Source organism: Jaculus jaculus, chromosome 6 (genome assembly GCF_020740685.1).
Source record: "Jaculus jaculus isolate mJacJac1 chromosome 6, mJacJac1.mat.Y.cur, whole genome shotgun sequence".
NCBI classification, from domain to species: domain Eukaryota; kingdom Metazoa; phylum Chordata; class Mammalia; order Rodentia; family Dipodidae; genus Jaculus; species Jaculus jaculus.
The window spans coordinates 146,699,941-146,719,804 of NC_059107.1; the positions used below are offsets into that span (position 1 = coordinate 146,699,941).

Consider the following 19,864-nt stretch of genomic DNA (forward strand, 5'->3'; position numbering starts at 1 on the left):
TCTGGCTTTACATGGGTCCTGGGGAATCGAACCCTGGTTGTTAGGCTTTGCAGACAAGTGCCTTAATGACTGTGCAATCTTTCCAGCTTAAAAAAAAAATTTCTTTATTTGAGAGAGTGAATGAGGCAGACACAGAGAGAGTGAGTATGGGTGCACCAGGGCTCCCTGCCACTACAAACAAACTCCAGATGCATACACCACTTAGTGAATCTGGCTTTACATGGGACATAAAATCTGGGTCCTTAGGCTTTGTAGTCAAGCACCTTAATTGTGGAGCCATCTCTCCACCCTGCAAGCAGTAGATATTTTTAAGGAACCATTTTAGTGAATGTTCTCCATATAATGTGCTTTGCGTCCCCTCCAGTACACTTCCTTTCTCTTGTTTTTGTTTTCCCCGTAGTACACTTGGAAATTCTCTGCATCCCTAGCTGCTCAGAAATGATCATATTTCAGCTGAAAGTGTCTTATCTTCTTTGGGAATAAAGTGTTATATTACTATTAAAATTCTTTTGCCTTCCCCCCTTTTCTATGTGTTTCATCTGTTTTTCAAATCTTCCTATGGATTAAAATGATGTTGAGGAGCTAACTTCTTTTTTTTTTCTTTTTTTGAGGTAGGGTCTTGCTGTAACCCAGGCTGACCTGGAATTCAGTATGTACTCACAGGCTGGTCTCAAGCACATAGTGATCCTCCTACCTCTGCCTCTGCCTTCTAACTGCTGGGACTAAAGGTGTGTACCACCATACCTGGCTTCAGGAGCTAACTTTTTTTTGTTACTGTTTTTGTTTTGATTTTTTGAGGTAGAGTCTTACTCTAGCCCAGGTTGACCTGGAGCTCACTATATAGTCTCAGAGTAACCTCAAACTCAACAGCAGTCCACTTACCTCTGCCTCTCAAGTGCTGGGATTAAAGGTGTGCACCACCACGCCTGGCTCCAGGAGCTAACTTTTTTTTTTATTATTATTTATTTATTTATTTGAGCACAACAGACAGAGAGAAAGAGGCAGATAGAGACAGAGAATGGGCATGCCAGGGCTTCCAGCCACTGCAAACAAACTCCAGACGCATGCCCCCCTTGTACATCTGACTAATGTGGGCCCTGGGGAATTGAGCCTCTAACCGGGGCCCTTAGGCTTCACATGCAAGCACTTAACTACTAAGGAGATAACTTTTTAAAGCAAGTATTTCTTGGTAATTAGGTAATTTAAACCTATCAACCATAATTGTAAATCTCAATTTAAAATATAATCATAAATTATTGATTTCTTTGTACTACTTTTTCTCTTATCCAATATATTTTCTCATATTTATTTTTCTCTAGATAGCATCCTGAATTATTTTTTTCCCAAAATAATTATATGACTAAACTTTTTAAGAATTTTTAATATGATGAAGAATGGAATTTCAAAGGAGAAAGTCTGGGGGGAAGGGAGGGAATTAACATGGGATTTTTTTTATAATCATGGAAAATGCTAATAAAAATTTAAAAAAAAAGAAATAGAACTTAAGCACTCAACTAAAAAAAAAAAGAATTTTAAAAAACATTTTAATTATTTATTTGTAAGCAAGTGGGGGGAGAGAGAATGGGCGTGTCAGGGACCTTTAGCTGCTGCAAATGAACTCCAGATACATGTGCCACTGTGCATCTGACTTTATGTGGGTACTGGGGAACCAAACCTTGGTCATTAAGCTTTGCAGGTAGGTGCTGAGCCATCTTGCCAGCCTAACTTTTTTTTTAAAATTTTTATTTATTTATTTATTTGAGAGCGACAGACACAGAGAGAAAGACAGATAGAGGGAGAGAGAGAATGGGTGCGCCAGGGCTTCCAGCCTCTGCAAATGAACTTCAGACGCGTGCGCCCCCTTGTGCATCTGGCTAACGTGGGACCTGGGGAACCGAGCCTCGAACTGGGGTCCTTAGGCTTCACAGGCAAGTGCTTAACCGCTAAGCCATCTCTCCAGCCCCAGCCTAACTTTTAATTTTTTTTTTTAATTTTATTTATTTGAGAGCGACAGACACAGAGAGAAAGACAGGTAGAGGGAGAGAGAGAGAATGGGCGCGCCAGGGCTTCCAGCCTCTGCAAACGAACTCCAGACGTGTGCGCCCCCTTGTGCATCTGGCTAACGTGGGACCTGGGGAACCGAGCCTCGAACCGGGGTCCTTAGGCTTCACAAGCAAGCGCTTAACCGCTAAGCCATCTCTCCATCCCCCTAACTTTTAATTTTTATGTGCCCTAAAATGTTTTACTTTTTGCTTCATAATTTGAGTAAAAACTTAGGAAATGGAGCCTTACAGTAATCACAGGTAGGTTTAATGTAGGTTCCACGTAAAGAAGCTGGTTAGACAGCATCATGCCAGCTTCTGAACTAAAGACGCTGTTTTCAGACATGCTGTAACATTGTAGTTGATAAAACTTCGAAGCAGTGTTTATTGTATGTATACCTCTTGTATTCATATGTGGAGATCCATTGTTGCAGTCAGGTTCGCATTGCTGGTAGAAATCACCCAACCAAGAGCAGCTTCTGGAAAAAAGAGGTTTATTTTGGTTTACAGGCTCGAGGGGAAGCTCCACGATGGCAGGGGAAAACGATGGCATGAGCAGAGGGTGGACGTCACCCCCTGGACAACATAAGGTGGACAGTAGGAACAGGAGAGTGTGCCAAACACAGGCATGGGGAAACTGCCTATAACACCCATAAGCCTGCCCCCCAATACACTGCGTCCAGAAGGCATTAATTCCCAAATCTCCATCATCTGGGAACCTAGCATTCAGAACACCTAAGTTTATGGGGGACACCTGAATCAAACCACCATATCCATAGAGATGTCTTAAGTGTATTTGCCATGATATTGTCAATAGTGATTGTTCTGGTTATCTTGTGTTATATAACAACTGTCCTAAAATTTAGTTATGCAGAATAATTTATTATTGTATAAGTCAGGAATTCAGATAAGATTCAGAAGGAACAGATGAATCTTCAGATGAGACACCTCAGCCATTGTGGCAGAAAGAAGGCCTCAGCTGGAACTATGCAAATGCCTACACGTGGTTATTTTTTTATTTTTTAGATAGTCTCATATAGCCCAGGCTGGCCATGACCTATGTAGCAAAAATAACTGAACTTGTGATCCTCCTGCCTCTGCCTCCTGAGTGTTGGGATTACAGGTGTGAGCCACCATGCATGGGACTAAACCCAGGGATTTGTGCATGCTAGGTGAGCACTCTGCTAACTGAGCTACTGGCCTTTTCAGATAGTGATTTTTTTTTTCAAGGTAGGGTCTCTCTTTAGCCCAGGATTACCGGAATTTGCTCGGTAGTCTCAGGGTGGCCTCAAACTCTTGGCAATCTTCCCACCTCTGCCTCCTGAGTGCTGGGATTAAAGGCATGCGCCACCACCACCCGGCTTCAGATAGTGATTTTGTGGTAGCTAAATTTCATACATGGTGGTTGAAGGTTTCAAGACCAGTATTCTAGTGAGGCTGTATTGGTCTGTGACCCAGCCTCTGAAGTCACAGGCATTCCAGCCTCCCTATTACTCAGATTAGTCACAAATCATCCTAGAATCAAAGGAAGAATACTTGATTCTACCTCTTAAGGGAAAGAGTATCAGATGATTTGAAACAGTATTTTAAAACCATTGTCATTGATGAGAGTGTTGGCTAAATGGTGATAAGATTTTTTTTCTTTTTTATTTAATAATACACCCAGAAGAGTGTATGGCACATAATAGAGTTGGGTAAGTGTGTGTTGAATGAATTGTCTGGGAGTTTTGCTCTGCTAGTGCCTCTCTGTAACATAAGACGTTTTTGTTTTGTTTTGTTTTGTTTTTCGAGGTAGGGTCTCACTTTGGTCCAGGCTGACCTGGAATTAACTATGTAGTCTCAGGGTGGCCTTGAACTCATGGCAATCCTCCTACCTCTGCCTCCCAAGTGCTGGGATTAAAGGCGTGTGCCATCACGTCTGGCTGACTTTTTTTTTTTTTTAACAGCAAACATTATTTTTTAAATTTTTGCTGTTGATATAGGGTCTCACTATATCGCAAATTGGTCTGGAATCACAATCCTTTTGCCTCAACCTTTCCAATGTAGGATTACAGGCTTGCTTGCATTGCTATGTCTGGCTAGCATGTGTTTCCTTTATGAGTAGAAATGAAAACCAGGCTGGGCATGGTGGCACATGCCTTCATCCAAGCACTGGGAGGCTGAGGTAGGATTGCTGTGAGTTTGAAGCCAGCCTGGGCTACAGAGTGAGTTCCAGGTCTGCCTCAGCTAAAGTGAGGCCCTGCTTCAAAATCAAAAGAAACTAAAAGCAAGTAAGATATATATGTATATTTAAATAATCTGGATGTTTCACTTTCTTTCCTGATATCCTAGGTATTTAAATGATTTCTATGAACTGGAGCTACAGCATGGTTCTGGTGTTGTGGGTTGGAGCATTCCAGTCACTAAAGGCATTGTGCCTTCTCCAAGAGAATCTCACACAGCTATTATATACTGCAAAAAAGACTGTGGAAGTCCTAAGATGTATGTTTTTGGAGGAATGTGTGGTGCTCGTCTGGATGACCTATGGCAGCTTGACTTAGGTAAGCTGAAGTTGATTCATGAAATTGATTATGATTAATAACAGCAAATTTAAAATGCATTGAAAGTATTTTTGGATACAGTATTTATTGAATTGTATTCAGATTATAGTCAGAATGATTGAGATGGGGAGGTAATATGATGGAGAATGGAATTTCAAAGGGGAAAGTGTGGGAGGGAGGGTATTACCATGGGATATTTTTTGTAATCATGGAAAATGTTAATAGAAATTGTGAAAAGATAAAAAATTAAATTAAATTAAAAAAAGAGATTATATTCAGCAGTTAGGATCTCAGGAATAGCCTGGCTGTGATGAATAAGGATGAAGAAATGAATATTCAGGGGCTGGAGATATGGCTTAGCAGTTAAGGTACTTGCCTGTAAAGCCTAAGGACCCAGGTTTGGTTCTCCTACCCATGTAAGCCAGATGCACAAGGTGGTTAGTTTGCCTGGAGTTCTTTTGCTGTGGCTAGAGGCCCTCTCTAGCTGGATAAAGAAGAAGAAGAAGAAGAAGAAGGAAATGAATGTTCAGTTCTTGGTGGTGACTCCTTTGTTCCTTTCATATCGCTGCCAGTCCTGGTTTGCCTGGGACGGTTCTGCTTTATGCTTATTGTCCTGTGCATTGTTAGTAGTACCCCTTGCATGCTGCAGTATCTGGTTGTTACCTTATCTGTGGGAAATGGGGCACTAGCAATATTGCCAGCCAGTTAAAAACCCTTAAGGAGCTCTTTCTAAAGGGATCCTAGAAATGAATGATTAGAGGATAATTGTTTCTCACCTTTGACTGTCCTCTATACCGTGTGCTCTTATTTTAAGTGTTACTAATCACAGATAATTGTCAATTCAAAATTGGTAGCACTGTAAGCATACCTCTACAGTATAATGCTAAATTAAAGTATAGAGTTCTGTTGGGCAGGTCTTATCATCAGGAAATATTTACCTTAAAATGAAGGTCATTTTTGTTGCATTTTGATAAGTACTACTTTTGCTCTATTTTTTACACATATACAAGTTGAGATAATTTGCTATTACTAGCTCAAGTTGCTGATTGACTTATTTTTATTTTTAGAAACTATGTCATGGTCAAAACCAGAAACTAAAGGAACAGTGCCACTTCCACGAAGCCTTCACACAGCCAGTGTTATAGGAAACAAGTATGGCATTTTTTTGTTGTTGTTGTTAAACCATTTTAGAGTTGTACATAAAGAAAAGTAATAGTATTTTTTGGAAGTAGATTAGTTTGGTTGTGCTAATTGAAGCTAAAATCATATTTCATGCATCATTTTCTTTTCATGTTGTCTTTAATACTTCTTTACTTTCCTTGCCATGCCTTAACCAGAGTGGACATTATCTAAATGTGAGGCAGAGTGTAGTCTAACGGATGTGTCCTGTCAGCACACCTACCTCATTGCTTTGTTTGACATACTTTTGGAGCCAGGCTTGGTAGCTTATGCCTATAATTTCAACACTGGAGGTAGGAGAATCATCATGAGTTCAGGGATAGCCTGGGGCACAAAGTGAGCTCCTGCCTCAAAAAAAAAAACAAAAAAACCCACAAGCAAAAAAATCTGTTTTGGGTACTACTTGATTTGTGGTCCGATACATATGCTGAGTTGTTATGTTTTGGGTGGCAGTATAGCTCTGGGTGGCATATGGATTCTGTGACTAGATTGCCTGAATTCAAGCCTCAGTTTTGGCACTTGTTCTATGCAGCCTGGCACAAGGAAACACCCACCTCAGCTTCCTCAAGCATACAGTGGAGATTATACTCAGCCCTACTTCACAAGGTCATGGTAGGGTTTAAACGGATTCATACATGAAGTGCTGCTCAGGGCACTGGAAAGATGGCTGTGTCAATAAATGGTTTGCCACACAAGCATGAGCACCTGAGTTTGGATCTCTAGCACCTGCTTAGATGCTGCATGTGGTGGTGTGTGCCTGCAACCCCAGCAGTTGAGAGCAGAGACAGGTGGTTCCCCATGGCAAGTTAGCTAACTAGACTAGTGAGCTCTGGGTTTAGTTCGACACTATGTCAATAAATAAGGCAGAGAACGATAAGCGGGAAACACCTGGTGTCACCCTCTGGCCTCCACATGCATACACTTGCACATACACATGCATGACCCCACAAACACACACACAGGCAAAAAAGAAGTACAGTACCAGGTACATGTAAAGCATTCCAGAGAGGTTAACCACCAACATTTCTTATTTGTACAACATTGGACCATGATTAGCAGTACTGCTAAAATGATTTTATGGAATATTTACTACTATAAGTGTTTTGTTTGAAGTGCATAATATTTTAGGAAACTGACTGCAATTTAGAACCTTACTTCTTGCTTTTCAAAAATATTGAAATCAGCTGGGTGTGGTGGCGCAGGCCTTTCATCCCCACACTTGGGAGGCAGAGGTAGGAGGATCACCATGAGTTCGAGGCCACCCTGAGACTCCATAGTGAATCCCCAGGTCAGCCTGAGCTGCAGGGAGACCCTACCTTGAAAATACAATAAATAAATAAATAAATGACAAATATTGAAACCAAATAGTAATCTTTACATTTAAACAAAACCTTCTAAAATGCATTTAAAAAAATGTTATAGTTATTTTATAAGATTCAGTTTTCATTGGCACCTTAGTGTGTAAATTACAGCAGAAGTCACGTATCTCTGGTTGGCATGTGATGACAGCCCTAACAAGCTCTGCCTAATGAACCTTTCTTTTCCTTTAGCAGTCAGGCTGATCTCAAGAACCTATGGGCCACTAGGGAACATAGTTTAAGTTAAGTCTATAGTTAAATTATCTTAATTTTATAGTTAAGATTTTTTTTCAAAAAAAATTATTTTTATTTAGATTTTTTACTAGAGATAAGGGGCCAGGGAGAAAAAATGAATGAGAATGGGTACACCAGGGCAGCTAGCCATTACAAACGAACTCCAGACACATGTGGGTTCTGGGGAATTAAACCTGGGTCCTTAGGCCTTACAGGCAAGTGCCTTAACTGCTAAGCCATTTCTCCAGGCCATAGTTTAAGATTTTTTGTTTTGGGCTGGAGGGATGGCTTAGTGGTTAAGGCATTTGCCTGCAAAGTCAAAGAGCCCAGGTTCGATTCCCCAGGACCAACGTTAGCCAGATGCACAGGGGGCACATGCATCTGGAGCTTGTCTACAGGCCCTGGCATGCCCATTCTCTCTCTCTCTCTCTCTCTCCCTCTTTCTCTCTCTCTTTCTCTGTCAAATAAATAAATAAAAATAGAATATTTTTTAAAAGAAATTCTTTTGTTTTGATAGTACCCAGGATCTTCATGCTTCTTGGAAGGCAGGCAAGTGTCCTACCGCTGAGCTGTACTCACAGTTTTTGGTTTTTTTTTTTCTCACTGAATTGCCCAAGCTGACTTTGAAAGTCTTGAACATGTGCTCTTCCTGCTTCATCCTACCATAGTAGCTGGAATTATAGGGCTGTGCCATCAGGCCTGACTCCGGGTATCCTCTCTTAGCCTCCCAAATAGCTGGCACTATAAGAATGTACAGCCATACCAGACTTAAATTTTTTTGGTTTCATAATGGTAGTGACATGAAGTGTACTGTTTGGTTATTATATGCATACAGCGACTTTGGATGTCATAGATCATTTGAGTGATGAGATACCCTACTGTATTACACACAGTAATTGATTTTCAGATATATATTATATTACATAATATATTATAATTGAAACATTCTCCATTCAGTATGCTTCACAGAATTGTAAACTCCCCCCACCCCAAAGTAGGGTCTTGCTCTAGACAGACTGTCCTGGAACTGACTTTGTAGTCCCAGCTGGCCTTGAACTCAGCCATCTTCCTACTTCTGCCTTCTGAGTGCTGGGGTTAAATGTGTGTGCCACCACGTCTGGTATTAATATTTTTGGTATTTTTCATTTGTTTTATTTTTATTTATTTGAGGGAGAGAGAGAGGGAGAAAGAGAAAGATTGGGCACACCAGGGCCTCTAGCCACTGCAAATGAACTCCAGATGCATGCGCCACCTTATGCATCTGGCTTACATGGGTCCTGGCAAATCAGACCGAGGTCTTTTGGCTTTGCAGGCAAGCACCTTAACCACTAAACCATCTCTGAAGCCTGTTGTTTTTAATTTTTGAGACCAGATGTTGCTATTACTCGAGGTGGCCTTAAACACCGGGGCTCAAATGACCCTTCTCCTGTCTCAGCCTCCAAATAGCTGAGATTGAGATCCAGGTGAGACCCTTCTCCAAAAAAACTTTAAAAAACTAAAAATAAAAGTTTTCAAGTGATATAGGTATGTACCACTCTGGCTTACAATTGTAAACTTTTAAAAGCAAGCAACTTTACTTTCTCATTTGTGTCACCTTAACAGTGTGATGAGTGAATAGTTCTAAAATTTTGAGTCAACAAATAAATTTATGTTCATTCTTCACATTTCAAATCCAAAAAGTAAAATTAAATCAGCTACTTTATGTTCTTGGTTTTCTGTTGTTCAGGATGTATATTTTTGGTGGATGGGTTCCACATAAGGGAGAAAATACTGAGAATTCACCTCATGATTGTGAATGGAGATGTACCAGTTCATTTTCTTACCTAAATCTAGGTGAGTCTTTTGAGAGTTGCTCATTGAAATAATATCTATTAATAAAAGAATTTTTTAGAACAATAGTGCAGTCATGGCAATTTATTTCTTGTAGATACAGCTGAGTGGACTACTCTAGTATCAGATTGTCAGGAAGATAAAAAAAATTCAAGACCAAGACCCAGAGCTGGACACTGTGCTGTTGCGATTGGTACTCGATTATATTTTTGGAGTGGCAGAGATGGCTACAAAAAGGCACTGAATAGTCAAGTTTGCTGCAAGGATCTTTGGTATCTTGATACTGGTAGGTAAGAGTGTTTAACACATGCAGTTCTACCTGTAGGTGTTTAAATAGTGTCTGTCTTTAAAGCTTAATGTAAATACTACTGCTTCTCATTCATAATTAAAAATGAAAGGCAGAAATAATATGTGTATCTACTTCCCATTTCCAAAAGTTTCTTAATTTTCCTCCTCTTGAATATAGGATAAATTTTAAAATACCTTTCCAGCCAGTCATGGTGGCCCACACCTTTAATTCCAGCACTTGGGAGTTCTGTAAGTTTGAGGCCACCCTGAGACTACATAGTGATTTCCAGATCATCCTGGGCTAGAGCGAGACCCTACTTTGAAACACCAAAAACAAACGAACAAAGCAAAAAGCTCCTTTCCAAAAAAATAGAGCATGGAAGAAGGAAAAACATTCTCAATTACATTGGTGACCCTGACAAGTACATCTTAAGTAATTAAGATTAATTTGACCAACATAAATCCTATTTATAACATATATATATAACCCTTGATAATCATGTGACAAGGAATACTTCACTTCTTTGATACTCTTCTCTCAATTCTATAACCATAGTATAACTATGAGAAAATGTCAGACAAACCCAAATTGAGGGACATTCTTGATTATCTATATAGAAGTTGTCAACAGTTTCTTTAAAAGTCTGAAGGTAGGCCCAGTGTGGTAGCTCATACCTTTAGTCTGAGCTGAGAGGCAGAGGTAGGAGGATGGCTATGATTTCTAGGCCAGCCTGGGACTATAGAGTAAGATCCAGGTGAGATCCTACCTCAAGAAAACTTAAAAAAAAAAAAACATAAAAAGGAAAGTTTCCAAGTGATTAAAAAGTAAGTCTAAGAATCAGTCAGAAACTGGAAGAAACAAAGAAGATGAGCTAAATACAACTTGGTTTCCTGGATTAGGTCCTGGAACAAAACACAGTGATTGAAAAACTGGTGAAGCCTGAGTAGTCCAAAGTGTAGTTAATGGTGTTCCAGTAATGGTAAATTAATTTTTTGGTACTACTAGGGGTCAAACCTAAGTCTTTGTACATGGTAGGCAAGCATTCTTAGCTACATCCCTAGTCAACTGTTAAGACTAACCACTTAGTCTTTTTATAAAAAATTACATTTTATTTATTTATTTATTTATTTGAGAGAGAAAAAGAGGCAGAGAGAGAGAAAGAATGGCTACTGCAAACAAACTCCAGACGCATATGTCCCCTTGTGCATCCGGCTTACATGGGCCCTGGAGAGTTGAACCAAGATCCTTTGGCTTTGTAGGCAAATGCCTTAACCGCTAAGCCATCTTTCCAGCCCCTAACTACTTAGTCTTAATAAATGAGTTAACTTTAGGGGAAAATGAGAAGGCAATTACTGTATTTTTGCAAGTTTTCTATGCCTCTAAAATGACCACAGAAGCCTGGTGTGGTGGCTCACATTTATAATCTCGGCACTAGGGAGGATGAGGCAGGAAGATTGCAAATTCCAGACCAGCCTGGGGTATGTAGTGAGACCCTATCTCAACAAATAAATAAAATACAATGACCACAAAATGAAGCTGGGCGTGGTGGCTCATGCCTTTAATTCCAGCACTCAGGAGGCAGAGGTAGGAAGATTGCCGTGAGTTCAAAGCCATCCTGACTACATAGTGAATTCCAGGTCAGCCTGCGCTAGAGCGAGACCCTGCCTCAAAAAAAAAAAAAAAAAAAAAAAAAAAAAGTCACGGGCTGGAGAGATGGCTTAGCGGTTAAGCACTTGCCTGTGAAGCCTAAGGACCCCAATTTGAGGCTTGACTCCCCAGGACCCACGTTAGCCAGAAGCACAAGGGGGCATATGTGTCTGGAATTTGTTTGCAGTGGCTGGAAGCTCTGGTGCACCCATTCTCTCTTTCGCTCTCTGCCTGCCCGCCCCTCCCTCCCCTCTCTCTCTGTCACTCTCAAATAAATAAATAAAAAATAAACAAAAAAATTTTTAAAAATTACCACGAAATGAATGAAAAAGTATCAGAGCACTAAGAGGTTGTTTTTTTTTTTTAATGTGGAACTTGTGTCCATTTTCAGTAAATATTTATTGGTAGGTATATACACAGGATGTAGCAGTGAACAAGCTTGTAATGACCCTGCTTTCCAAGAACTTGCCTTGTGAGAGGGTATGAGACAGAGGGTAGTCCAGCCTGCCAGCCTGTGTGGTGTTTTTTGTTTGTTTGTTTGTTTTTTAACAAACAACAACAACTGGGGATTGAACTGAGGGCTCTATACCTGCTATATCGCCACTGAGCTGGATCACCAGCCCTCTTTCATTTTTATTTTGGGACAGGGTCTCACTAAACTGGCCTTGAAGCCACTCTAATCTAAGTCCTTGAACTTGATCCTCTTCCTCAGCCTCTGGAGTATCTGGAATCACAAATGTTTGTTCACAAGCCTTGCTTTTGACACCTCCCCACCCCTAATTTATGTAATAATATGCTCATTTTCTACTGTGGAAGTTAAGGATTTATCTCTTCTGCACTAAGTGCCTCACTTCTCTTTTACACACATTTCCAGCCTCAATATAACCTCACCATAATTTTGTTAGGCCAGTATTCAGTGTTCATGTAGGCTTATATAAACTGTTTATAATTAAACCTTCCTTGTACAAGTTTTTCATTGCCTTGGAGTAATTATGAGTTTTGTTTTAGATTTGCATGTATCTGCCACTAATATAGTCCATATTTGTTTGTTTAAATCTTCTCACATTATGGTTAGATGTGTCAGAAATTCTATCACATTTCATCACCTTGGAGAGAACTCTCCTGCCCTACTCTTTTATATGTGTTGTGTTTTTCAATGTAGGGTCTCACTGTAGCCCAGGCTGACCTGGCACTCATTCGTTAGTCCCAGGCTGACCTTGAATTCACTGCCTACCTCTCTCCTGAGTACTGGGATTAAAGTTGTGTGCCACCACACTGGGCTTTGGTCATTGATTTTCATATAGGGTCTTGCCACATAGTGTAGTCTGTCTCAAATCTTCTTGCCTTAGATTCTGCAGTGCTAGGAAGTCACTGGTTTGCACTACCATTCCTTGCTTTTGTGTGTGTTCTTGATCTAATGTGCTGAGTACTCTCTGGGCCTTTTCAGTCTGGAAACTTATGATGCTAAGTTTGGGGAAATTCCTTTATTTCCCTGATTTGTACTCTAGTTATTATTTTTTTTCCTCTTCATGTAACTTCTTTCTGTTTATGTGGGTGATCTACTTCCTGAACTTTTCCTAATGTTTGCTCTTGTTTACCTTACTTTGATAAATATAAGTAGTCTAGATTGTTAATGGGACCATGGCAGACTTTACGTGGGAATTGTTGAAGGATCTAGGCTTAATTATTATTATTTTTCACAAAAATATAGGTCTTCTTTGTTAGCTGTGTAGAAAATACAACTGTATAGAACTTATAGACAAAAATGGCCATATTTGAAAACAGCTAGCGGGATCAGTGTAGCACACAGGATGGTAATGAGCAGAGTCACAGAATTTAATTATGTTTTAAAGCAAGGCTGCTTGATTTTTTTCTATGCAAGTAAAATAATAAATACTTTAGGCTCTGAAGGCTATAACTCTTCAACTTGTAGTATAAAAGTAGTCATAACGTAAGCCAGGCGTGGTGGTGCACACCTTTAATCCCAGCACTCGAGAGGCAGAGGTAGGAGGATCACCATGAGTTCAAGGCCACCCTGAGATGACATAGTGAATTCCAGGTCAGCCTGTGCTAGAGTGAGACCCTACCTTGAAAAACCAAAAGAAAATATATATACATATGTATATACATATATGTATTTTTAAATTTTTATTTATGAGAGAGAATATCTACTGGGGAATCTAACCTGGGGCCTTAGGCTTTGTAGGCAAGCACCTTAACCCCTAAGCCATCTCTCCAGCCCTGGGTGGTACAAATCTTGGTAACAGGGTGTTAACATCAGAAAAGTTCCATTTTCCCAAAATACACTAAGTCATTTCTGCTAACATTAATACTGTTTGTAATTGTATGCACTTGGAAATTCAATATTATATTCAATAATTTATTCAAAATCAATATTATCCTTTAGAGAAACCATCAGCACCCTCACAAGTACAACTGATCAAAGCCACTACCAACTCTTTTCACCTCAAGTGGGATGAAGTGCCTACAGTTGAGGGTTATCTTCTGCAATTGAATACTGACTTGCCACACCATGCTCCGCCCTGTGATTCTTCAGACATGCCAGGTAACAGTGCTGCTCAGAGGAAGCCTGTATGCTTATGTGCTTCTTGAAAAGTAAACTGCAGACATCTGTGAGTAGGGTGGGTTTAGTAAAACTTACTAATTTTATGATATAAATATAAACCATATAAATCATATGTCCTTACCTGGTAAGTCAACCATAATGAGTTTCAACTCTGACACTTGGCTGCTTACCATTACGTTGTGGCAGAACTCATAGATACATGGAGATAGCATTCTTTTCTGCAGCTCATTTTGATGCACTCTTAAAATTTGTTACTTGAGTTTAGGGCATGTTTTATTAGCTTTTGAAAGTATTTCACAGTTTTTCAAAGGTGTTTTTAAATTTTTTGGTATGCATTTGTGATGTTATGTATGTGAGTATATGCATGAGTGTGTGCAGATGTTGCAAGGGTGTGCACATGTGTGGAAGTCAGAAGAACATAAGGTGTTCTCCTTTTTGTTCATCCACCTGTTACCTGTTTCCTTGAGATGAAGTCTCTCACTCATCCCACACCTGCTGTCTTATTTATTTATTTTCATTTATTTTTTTTGGTCAGAAAACCCCAATGATTCTCTGGTCTATGCCCCCTGCAGACAGACATGCATGGTCATGTACAGCTGTTCATCTGGGAGCTAGACACTTCAACTCAGATGCACTTAGGCCCTTATGTGTGTGCAGCAAGAGCTCTTAACTGCTGTGACATCTCCTCAGCCCTTCATAAGTATTTTATTTATTTATTTATTTTTGTTTTTTCAAGGTAGAGTCTCACTCTAGCCCAGGCTGACCTGGAATTCACTAGGTAGTTTCAGAGTGGCCTCAAATTCACATTGATCCTCCTACTTCTGCTTCCTGAGTGCTGAGATTAAAGGTGTGCACCACCATGCCTGGCCTTTATTTTATTTTATTTTATTTTTGAGGTAGGGTCTTGCTATTGCCCAGTCTGACCTGGAATTCACTATGCAGTCTGAGGCTGGTCTCGAACTCACAGTGATCCTCTTACCTCTGCCTCCTGAGTGCTGGAATTAAAGATGTGCACCACCACATCCAGCTCTCTTAAGTATTTTTAACTAAATAGATACTTGGAAAGTAAAAGAAAATGCATTGGCCCATGTTGTTTGGGGAAGGATTCTAGCCAACATTAAGACAAATTTAAGAAAACAGATAAACTTGGATAAAGATGCTAGCTTAAGTCTTTGTTATGTAAAAACTTTAAAACATTTATTTATTTGAGAGAATGGGTGCACCAGGGCCTCCTGCTGCCGCCAAGGATCTCTGAAGGCATAGGCCATTTTGTGCATAGGCTTTATATGTGTATTGGGGAATCAAACCCAGGCCGTTAGGCTTTGAAAGGAAACACTGAACCTCTGAGCCATCTCTCTAGCCCCGTAAAATATTTTTAAAAATTTAAAAATAATAATTTACTGATGCGAATTAAGAGTGTAACAGTCTAAACCTTCTCATTCTTACAGGAGTCAAGATGGATCCTCACAGACAAGGCAGTAATAGCATCCTTCCTAACAGTGTAAGTTGAAATACTATGGCAAGTGAATGTTGATGACTTTAGTCCCAATTTTTTAAACTTTTTTATTAAAATATATTGATAATATACAATTAATGGGTTTCATTATGTTGTTTGTTTGGTCATTTATTTGTAAACACAGGGGGGAGCAGGGAATGGGTATACCAGGGCCTCTTGCCACTGCAAACTCCAGATGCATGTCACTTTGTGCACCTGGCTTTATGTGGGTAGTGGAGAATTGAACCCAGGCCTTTTAACTGCTGAGCCATCTCTCCAGCCTAAACCTTATATTTCATTTATTTATTTATTTACTTATTTATTTATTTATTTATTTATGAGAGAGACAAAGAGGCAGAGAGAGAGAGAGAGAGAAAGAAAGAGAGAGAGAGAATGAGAATGGGCGTGCGAGGGCCTATAGCCATTGCAAACAAACTCCAGATACATGAGCCACCTTGTGTATTCAGCTTTATGTGGATATTGGGGAATTGAACTGGTGTCCTTTGGCTTTGCCAGCAAGTGCCTTAACCTGTAAGCTATCTCTCCAGCCCCTGATTAGTTCTTTATTTGAGGCAGGACCTCATGTAGCTTAGGCTGCTCTTGAACTCAATATCTAGTTGAGGATGACCTTGAATTCTGGATCCTCCTACCTTCATCTCCCATAGGTTTATACTACCATGCTTGGCATTAGATTGAAATGAGCACATTACTACTACTATAAAATGGAGACTTTATAATGAACTTGCAGTCTTCCTACCTCAATCTTCCAAGTAAATGAGAATACATGTCTGCATCGCCAGGCCTGGCATTCGGAAGATTCCTAACCACCAAAATACTTAGAATATTATATTTATTTATGTATTGTTGTTTTCAAGGTAGAGTTCAGTCTAGTTCAGGCTGACCTGGAATTTATTATGTAGTCTCAGGGTAGCCTTGAACTCATGGTGCACGCCTTTAATCCCAGCACTCTGGAGGCAGAGGTAGGAGAATCACCATGAGTTCAAGGCTACCCTGAGACTACATAGTGACTTCCAGGTCAGTCTGGGCTAGAGTGAAACCCTACCTCAAAAAACTAAGAAAGAAAGAGAGAGAGAGAGACAGAATGAGCATACCAGGACCTCCAGCCACTCACTGCAAACAGACTCCAGACACTTGTACCACCTTGGGCATCTGGTTTATATGGGTACTGGGGAATTGAACCTCGGTCCTTAGGCTTCAGAAGCAAGCGACTTAACCACTAAGCCATCTCTCCATCCCCTTACCAGAATATTTAATGGTAAAGAACTGGGCATGGTGCCACATGCCTTTAATACCAGCACTCCAGTAAGCAGAGGTAGGAGGATCGCTGTGAGTTCAAGGCCATTCTGGAACTACAGAGTGAGTTTCAGGTCACCCTGGGTTACACTGAGACCTTACCTTGAAAAACCAAAAAAACAAGCAAACAAACAAAAAGAATATTAACATATAGGGTACTAAATCTTTATGTGCAAAACTTAGCCATAGAGACTAATTCATTGCTATAATCTCCATATCACTAAGATTTATCTTTCATTAGTCATCAGTTCCTTTGTCTACATTTTGTTAATTTGTTTAAAAAACAAATTGAAAGCTGGGCATGGTGGCACACGCCTTTAATCCCAGCACTCGGGAGGCAGAGGTAGGAAGATTGCCATGAGTTCGAGGCCACCCTGAGACTCTATAGTGAATTCCAGGTCAGCCTGGGCTATAGTGAGATCCTACCTCAAGAAACCAAAAAAACAACAACAACAAATTGAGCTGAGCGTGGTGGCACACACCTTCAATCCCAACACCGGGGAGGCATTGGTAGGAGGATTGCCATGATTTTCAGGCTAGACTGAGACTGTAGTAAATTCCAGGTCAGCTTGGGCTAGAGTGAGACCCTACCATGAAAAAACCAACAATAAAATAAAATAAACAAATTGAAAAGAATGTTAAATTTAGTAGCTTTCATGTTTCTCTCATGCATTTCATGTCTCTCATAAGCACTTATTTTATTTTTTTATTTTATTTATGAGAAAGAGAGAATGGGCAAGCCAGGACCTATAGTCACTGCAACTAACTCCAGAGGCATGTGCCACCTTGTGCATCTGATTTACCTGTGTCCTGGGGAACTGAACCTGGGTCCTTAGGCTTCACAGGCATGCTTCTTAACCTCTAAGCCATCTCTCCAGCCCAGACATGAACATTTACTTGTAATACTAGCCACTACTTAAATAAAACACAAAACTGAGCAATCAATCTTTTAAGCATAAAGAGTAAGTAAAAAAAAACTTTTTGTAAAAAACTATTATAAAGCTTTAATAATAGAAATTAATATAACTTTAAATATCTTATTTTTCTTTCTTTCTTTGGGGGGGGTTTCGAGGTAGGTTCTCACTCTGGTCCAGACTGACCTGGAATTCACTATGTAGTCTTAGGGTGGCCGTGAACTCATGGTGATCCTTCTACCTCTGCCTTCCGAGTGCTGGGATTAAAGGTGTGTGCCACCATGTCCAGCTTTTTAAGTTTCTTTTTGAGACCCACAATCACACTGGTCTAGTTCTCAGGATCCTCCCAAGTGCTGGGATTGTAGGTGTGTACCACAATACCCACTTAGTAAACTTATTTTCAAAAGCATTTAGTTGTAAATGATTTTGCTTATTTATTATATAAATTTCTATTTTATTGAACATTACTTACTACAATAAATTATTTTATTTCTTGCAGGTCAGTGATACAGTAAACAGTGCAAAAACTGAACATACAGCTGTGAAAGGAATTTCAGTGAAAAGCAGACCAGATTTCAAAGTGACAGATTCTAATGTTGTTTTGCATTCATCTGTGGCATCTAATGCTTCTAATCATAACAGCTGTATGGTGCCTATGCCAAGGAAAACAGAAGGTATCAGGGTTACATTTTAAATAAAGTTAAACTTTTATAACATTTGTAGGGAACTTTAAAGTCCCTGAAAAAGTTAATAATATATGGTTTTGATCTGTCTTCCCCTTAGTGAATTAATTAGTGATATAGGTACTTAATATCATAATGACATGAATATGAAATTTAAGGAAGTTCTTACAGGACATTTGAGTCTGGGCAATGCAGTCAGTATTACTATCCGTTATTTCATTTTCTTAGAAGTTTTAACTGTGAAGTTATTTATTTGTTTGTGTAGTTACTTTATCCTGCTCACTATTTCTAAGCACTGAGATCTGTGCTTGGTAAATAGTCATCAGTTACTAAATATTTGTTTAAAGCAAGCAATTGAGTTTTCCTCAGATGGTAGAACGGTTGTAGGAACCATTAATTAATTGAATTCATAAGACAGCTTATAATTTGGTGCTGTCAGTTGAGGCTCCCCCTTTATTGTGAACAGGTGTACTTTTTCCTGGCTCTTTAGTACTTATCCATAACCATCTTGGACTTGTCCTTGGTGGTGGTGATAGTGCTGTTGCCAGTGATGATGGCAGATGGTGTGAAGCCAGGCATTATTGTGCTGCAAGTTTATAAACACTGTCTGAGTCTGCAAGAAGGCTGTGATAGAGAACATGACCCACTTTATAGAGGGAAAGGAAGCTCAAGCAGCTTCTGAACACGCCTGTCAGAGTGGTCTCCACTTCATTCTGACGCGGTGTACTTTGAACTCAGCCTCTCAGATTCTCTTAAACCTCATTCTCACATATCCCTCCCATAAGAACATGTAACAGTTTTAATTTGAGGAAACTGTGATAGCTATTGCCAATCTAATTCTTCAGGGACTCAAATTTAGCAATATAAATATTTTTTTAAATTTTTTTTTGTTCATTTTTTATTTATTTATTTGAGAGTGACAGAGAGAAGGAGGCAGAGAGAGAGAAAGAATGGGCACGCCAGAGCTTCCAGCCTCTGGAAACGAACTCCAGACGCGTGTGCCCTCTTGTGCATCTGGCTAACATGGGTCCTGGAGAATCGAGGCTTGGTTCCCCAGGTCCCACGTTAGCCAGATGCACAAGGGGGCGCACACGTCTGGAGTTCGTTTGCAGAGGCTGGAAGCCCTGGCGTGCCCATTCTTTCTCTCTCTCTGCCTCTATCTGTCTTTCTCTCTGTGTCTGTCGCTCTCAAATAAGAAATTAAAAAAAAAAAATTGACTGGGTTTTTGAGGTAGGATCTTGCTCTAGCTCTGGCTCAGGCTGACCTGGAATTCAGTATGTGGTCTTAGGGTGGTCTTGAACTCATGGCAACTCCTACTTCAGCCTCCCAAGTGCTGGGATTAAAGGTGTACACCAGCATGCTTGGTGTAATATAAAATGTTTTTTATTTCCATTTTTCTTTTTATTTATATATTTACTTGGGAAGAGAGAGAATGGGTGCACCATGGCCTCTTGCCTCTGCAAATGAATTCCAGGTGCATGTGCCACTTTGTGCATCTGGCTTTTTAAAGTAATTGGACCCAGGCTGGCAGGCAGCCTTTTTTTTTTTTTTTAATAATTTATTTATTTGAGAGCGACAGTCAGAGAGAGAAAGACAGATAGAGGGAGAGAGAGAGAATGGGCGCACCAGGGCTTCCAGCCTCTGCAAACGAACTCCAGACGCGTGCACCCCCTTGTGCATCTGGCTAACGTGGGACCTGGGGAACCGAGCCTCGAACCGGGGTCCTTAGGCTTCACAGGCAAGCGCTTAACT

At 40.1% G+C, this 19,864-nt stretch overlaps 1 protein-coding gene across 3 annotated transcripts in view; it reads left to right on the forward strand.

Annotated features, from left to right (window-relative positions):
• Positions 1-19,864, forward strand: part of Hcfc2 (host cell factor C2) — a 69,247-nt gene that overhangs the window by 21,659 nt on the left and 27,724 nt on the right. For all 3 annotated transcript variants that reach the window (XM_045152430.1, XM_045152429.1, XM_045152431.1), the window contains exons 4-10: positions 4,374-4,582; positions 5,650-5,734; positions 9,080-9,186; positions 9,281-9,469; positions 13,527-13,685; positions 15,155-15,207; positions 17,929-18,103. In XM_045152430.1, coding sequence (XP_045008365.1) covers positions 4,374-4,582; positions 5,650-5,734; positions 9,080-9,186; positions 9,281-9,469; positions 13,527-13,685; positions 15,155-15,207; positions 17,929-18,103 — 977 coding nt within the window. The remainder of the gene's footprint in view (positions 1-4,373; positions 4,583-5,649; positions 5,735-9,079; positions 9,187-9,280; positions 9,470-13,526; positions 13,686-15,154; positions 15,208-17,928; positions 18,104-19,864) is intronic.